This window comes from Alligator sinensis, unplaced genomic scaffold (genome assembly GCF_000455745.1).
Source record: "Alligator sinensis unplaced genomic scaffold, ASM45574v1 scaffold215_1, whole genome shotgun sequence".
Classification (NCBI taxonomy): Eukaryota; Metazoa; Chordata; order Crocodylia; family Alligatoridae; genus Alligator; species Alligator sinensis.
In genome coordinates, this window is record NW_005842259.1 from 418,382 (window position 1) to 423,719 (window position 5,338).

Below are 5,338 nucleotides of genomic sequence, written 5' to 3' on the forward strand. Positions count from 1 at the left end.
CTGGGACCCGCAACCCCCGGCCTGGGGGCAAAGCTCCGCTTCCGTGGGGCAGGAGTGTCCCAAAAGGCCCGGAAGGAGGAGGGCGCTGCCAGCAGTCTTCCCCTCTTTTCTGAGGCCACATCCGGAGTCCTGCGTCCAGGCTTGCCCGCCTCTAGAGGTTGGAGACAGTCCAGCAGGGGGCAACAAAGGGGTCAGAGGCTGGGGGACATGACTTCTGAGGAGCGGCTGAGGGAACTGAGCTTATTTCGTGTGGAGAAGAGAAGAGTGAGGGGAGGGGGATTTGATAGCGGCCTCCAGCTCCATGAAGGGGGAATCCAGAGAGGATGGAGCTGGGCTGTTCTCAGCAGGTGACAGAACAAGGAACAATGGTTTCAAGTTGTAGCAAGGGAGATTTGGATTAGATATTAGGACAGACTTTCTCACGCGGAGGGTAGTAAAGCACTGGAACAGGTTGCCCAGAGGTGGTGCAATCTCCGGCCTTGGAGGTTCTTAAGCCCTGGCTAGACAAAGCCTTGGCTGGGCTGAGATAGTTGGGACTGGTCCTGCTTGGAGCAGGGGGTTGAGCTGGGTGACCTCCTGAGGTCCCTTCCAGCCCTACAGCTCTGATTCTGACTGGCTCACAGAGTTTGCCATCTATACTAGGCTCTGTGGGACTGAGGCCTTAAAAAGGCCTCACCATGGAGAGCTACAGCATCTCAGCCAAGTCAGGCCAGTGGTTGAAGGGGAGACAGAAGCATGGGCTGATCTAGGATGTTAAGAAAAGCGGGGTGGCAGAGGGTGAGATGCCTCATTGCATATAATGCAACACGTTTTTTTTCTCCAAGTGAAAAAAACTAGAGGCTTTCCTCTTCTGCCGGGGCTAAGGGCTGCACTATTCAGCTTAAGACTGACAAATAAATTGAATTCATTCCAGTAAAATACTAAAACAAATCTGTGGGGCTGTGAAACAGGAGTTTCGCATCCAGGAGCAGTGAACAGGCAGCAGAATGACAGAAGAAAGGCTAGCAACAGCAAGACCATTAACAAGGAAATATCATCATCACCTGTGGAATGAAGAGCTTAGAAGGAAGCGGGTAGATGATAATGAGCCCTGCAGTCAAGCAACTCCCTCATTGCAGCCTGACTAGAAATACTTCTGCCACTGCCAGACAGTGGTTTTAAACTTTGGGTGGAGCAGGAATCAAAAGGGAAGTGCAGCTGCACTAGTGCAGCCCCCCTGGATCTACCCCTGCTTCAAAGACTCACCCCTTAGGTCTGGTGGCCATGGGGTACCAGCTGCAGGCAGCAGGAAAAGGGTGCTTCTTGTGTCCCTACATCTCAGATGAGGCGGTCAGTGAACAAGAAGGTGGAAGGGAGAGTTTTAGAGACCTGAAGCAGTAGCAAAGGTTTCACTTGTGACTAAGGCCACACTTTGAAAGATGGCATTGTGATAGTAGGTTGAGGATGTGGGCTCCAAGGTGCACATGGATGAGAAGAGGGGATACAATGGATGGGGACCTTCTAGAACAACCTTTGTCTGTGCCAAGTGGTGGCAGCTTGAGGCTGCAGTCAACTTTATAGTCAGTGGAAGGTCACAGGAAACAAGCATGCATGGAGTACATGGTACCTTTAGGAGATCATAACAGGTTCCCATGTCACCACAGTTCTGAAGAACAAGTGATACATAGGCAGAGAACTCTTCTTTTTAATTCCTCTTATCAAGAGGAAACAAGAGGCTCCAACAGGAGACTCCAGGGCAGAGTTAACCAGTTCCCTGCTAAAAGCAGAAGGAAGCCTCTTAACTTCCTTCCCACACTGGCTTGGGTAAGACAAGTCTCATGCCAAGATCCCCTTCTCTCCTTGGTCACGCTGAGAGCTCTCTCTCCTGTCCCAATCTACTTTAGCCACTGCTGTACTACAAGCTGACAGCGCTCACCCAGAGCCACTCGGGAAGTACAGTAGTATCAAGTACCTTCATCAGCCAAAAAAGGCGCAAGCAGCTTGAGTGTGAAAGGGCAGCAGCACACCAATAAGAACCTGTCCCTTGACAGGGCTGCACAATGTGGAGTTAGTGCTGTTGGCAAGATAAATGTGCACTGATAGATGTGAGTCTGTGCTACATGGCTCCTGCAAAGTCACTGCCAACAAATAGAGAGAGGGACATTCCAAAATTTTATTTTGTGGTTGCTTTCCAACAACAGAACAAACAGCTTTCAAAAGCAGGCTAGAAATCACTCCTGTTATAAGCCTTCTCCAAACCACTGCCTGGCAAGGAAGTTAGAAATGGTCTTTTATTCCATCTGTTCCCTATTTCTCAATTATCTGTATGTCCCGCCTCTTATATCAGTCTCTGACGTGTGAGAGAGAGACTGCCACTCCTCCCAGGCATCTGACATCAGTGTCATGAATAAAAAACAAAATGAACTGTGCAGGAAAGCCTACTTTCAGACCACCCCCCCACACACACACCCCACCTTCAAATGCATCCAGAATCCCTTTTTAAAAACAAATTCAGAGACCCTCCGGTAGCTGAAGACCACTTTTTTTTTAAAAAGGAAAAAGGGAGCTGCCTTAGCAAGACCACAGGATATCCCTTCAAGTCACTCATTCCCTCCTCCATGCACATAAACACAGAAAAGAATTGCAGGAAATCCCCACAGAGTCTCCAGGTTGACAACTTCTACTCTAGTACAAACCTGAGCTCCCAGCATGGAGCAGTCTGGCAGGAATACCCCCAAGGTTGTGCCTACCAGTCAGTGGGTGCTGATTACTAACCAGACAGAGTTTACTGAAAAGACATATTTGGGGATTTGTTCCCATGTGATCTTCAAAGGTGAAAGACATTCCTTGCAAATATTGTAGTGCATATGACTCATAACAGCATCATCTACTATGAGCAGAGTCCCCTGCAGGGTCAAGAGGTCTGTCCCCAGAGGCATTAAGTAGCTGAGACAGTGCTGCACAAACAAACCAAAAAGGTAAAACCAGACAGAAGAGTCATCACTTAACTAGGCAGGTAACTCTAGGCTCACTCATTTATTCTTCACAGTCAAGACTAGGGGCAACCCATCCCTTTGGCTGGGAAGGCTGCAGCCAGTAGTAGGGTCCATCTCCTCTGCTTCTAGTTAAGGCAGAGCAGGGGTGCTGCTTGGCAGAGTCACCAGACATGCCTGCTGCCCTTTTCACCGGGTCTGGTAGTTAGTGTTTTCTTAGGGTTTGTTGTCTTCCAAGTACAAGCATTCAGCTATCTCTGTGCCACTCCTGAGGGAAAGGCAAGCAAGCATCACCATGAGATAGCAGTGAAAGTGCTGAGGCAGACGTAAGAATTTAAGTAAATTGCTCACCCTTGGTGGGAGCCTCTGCCAGGGCAAACCTTACTGCTCCTAGACTTGTGCTTATTCTGTCAGACATCCCTGGGTAGAAGCAAGCACCACTTCCCTTGGAAGTTGGTTCCAGATCCTAGCCGCCTTGACCGTGAAATAGTGCCTCCTGATATCTAACCTGAATCTACGCTCGGTCAACTTATGGCCGTTATTCCTCGTTACTCCTGGTAGTGCTCAGGGGAACAGGAACTCTCCCATAGCCTTCTGGTCCCCCTTGGCCTATTTGTAGATGGTCACCAGATACCCTCTCAGCCTTCTCTTGTGGAGGCTGAACAGGTTCAGGTCCCATTGCCTCTGCTTGTAGGGCCTGCCTTGCTGCCCCCTGATCATACGAGTGGCCCTCCTCTGGACCCTCTCAATGTTCTCCAGATCCCTCCTGAAGTGCAGCGCCCAGAACTGGGCACAGTACTCCAACTGCGGGCTGACCAATGTCGCATAGAGGGGGAGGATCACCTCCTTGGACCTGCTCATGATGCATCTGTGGATGCATGACAAGGTGCGGTTAGCCTTGCTGACCGCGTCCCCACATTGGCAGCCTATGTTCATTTTGGAATCAATAATGACACCAAGATCCTTTTCTGCCTCTGTGCTGACCCGCCCTCGGTGCTGACCGGAAGGGAGTCCCAAAGCCTGTAGGTATGCTGCTGGTTCTTCCTCCCCAGGTGCAGTACCTTGCACTTGTCAGTATTGAATCCCATCCTGTTCTCATCTGCCCACCCCTATAACCTGTCTAGATCTAGTTGCAGCCTCTCCCTCTCCTCCAGCGTGTCCACTTCTCCCCACATTTTAGTGTCATCCACAAATTTGAACAAGGTGCTTTTCAACCCCTCGTCCAAGTCACTGATGAAGATGTTGAACAGTGCAGGCCTGAGGACCGAGCCCTGGGGGACCCCACTGCCCACATCCCTCCAGGTCGAAAAAGACCCATCCACCACACTCTCTGGTTGCAGCCCTCCAGCCAGTTAACAACCCATTGGACTGTGTAGGCATCCATGCCACAGTTGCCCAATTTGTTAATGAGAATGGGGTGAGAGACAGTGTTGAAGGCCTTCCTGAAGTCCAGAAAGACTATGTCCACCATGACACCTGTGTCCAAGGATTTTGTGACTTGGTCGTAGAAGGCCACCAGGTTGGTCTGACAGGACCTGCCTCAAATGAACCCATGTTGGTTGCCCCTAAGCATGATCTCCCCTGCTGGTCCCTCGCAGATGTGCTCCTGGATAATGTTCTCAAGGAGCTTCCCCAGGACCGAGGTAAGACTAACGGGCCTGTAGTTTCTTGGGGCTTCCTTCCTCCCTTTTTTGAAAATGGGGACCACATTGGCCCTTTTCCAGCCCTCTGGCACCTTGTCACTCCCTTTGTCCTATAATTAAGCTAACTACAGTTGTCCAGGCCACCACACCAAAGTCACCTGCCAAAGATGCACAACCTGCAAAAGGATACATCATGTCTGGATTCTTTAGAGAAGTCCTGGTCCTTGGTGGGAGGGTCTCCAGTAAGGTCTGAATGGTCTCTGCCTGGGCTGGCTCTCTCTGATCGCGCCTGCTCTGGACCTGAGTAACCAAGTGAAAAGGACTTCTAGAACAAGAGGTAATGGATGGGCTTCTTCCTTTGCCTCTTCATTTTCTTGCTCTCCCCACCCCCATCTGTGGGAATGAAGCACTCACACTCCACCCCACAAGCACAAAGGGTGGGAATCAAGAAGCAGGACAGGCTCAAAGCAATTGAATAATACAACCTGGGCAGAAAAGTTGAATCATTTTGCCTTCCCACTCCACAGCATCTTCCTCACTGCACCAGACACAAAGAGCCAAGCCAACTGACTGTAGGATCCTCCCATCTTCACCTCTACCTCACCCAACTCAAAGAACTTCTAGATCTTTTTAACAAATCCAGATGTGACCATGTGTGGAATTTCGTCCTTATGAACTCGCCCACTAAGGCTGCCTATACACATGCTCAGAGGATGGGTATTT

At 50.1% G+C, this 5,338-nt stretch overlaps 1 protein-coding gene across 1 annotated transcript in view; it reads right to left on the reverse strand.

Moving 5' to 3' along the window:
* Positions 1-2,129: 2,129 nt before the first annotated feature.
* The window catches only part of MEI1 (meiotic double-stranded break formation protein 1), a 47,774-nt gene continuing 44,565 nt past the window's right edge, over positions 2,130-5,338 (reverse strand). Inside the window, exons 29-30 of the mRNA XM_025208921.1 lie at positions 4,806-4,915; positions 2,130-2,368 (exon numbers count right to left, since the gene is read on the reverse strand). Coding sequence (XP_025064706.1) covers positions 2,323-2,368; positions 4,806-4,915 — 156 coding nt within the window. The 3' untranslated portion in view covers positions 2,130-2,322. The remainder of the gene's footprint in view (positions 2,369-4,805; positions 4,916-5,338) is intronic.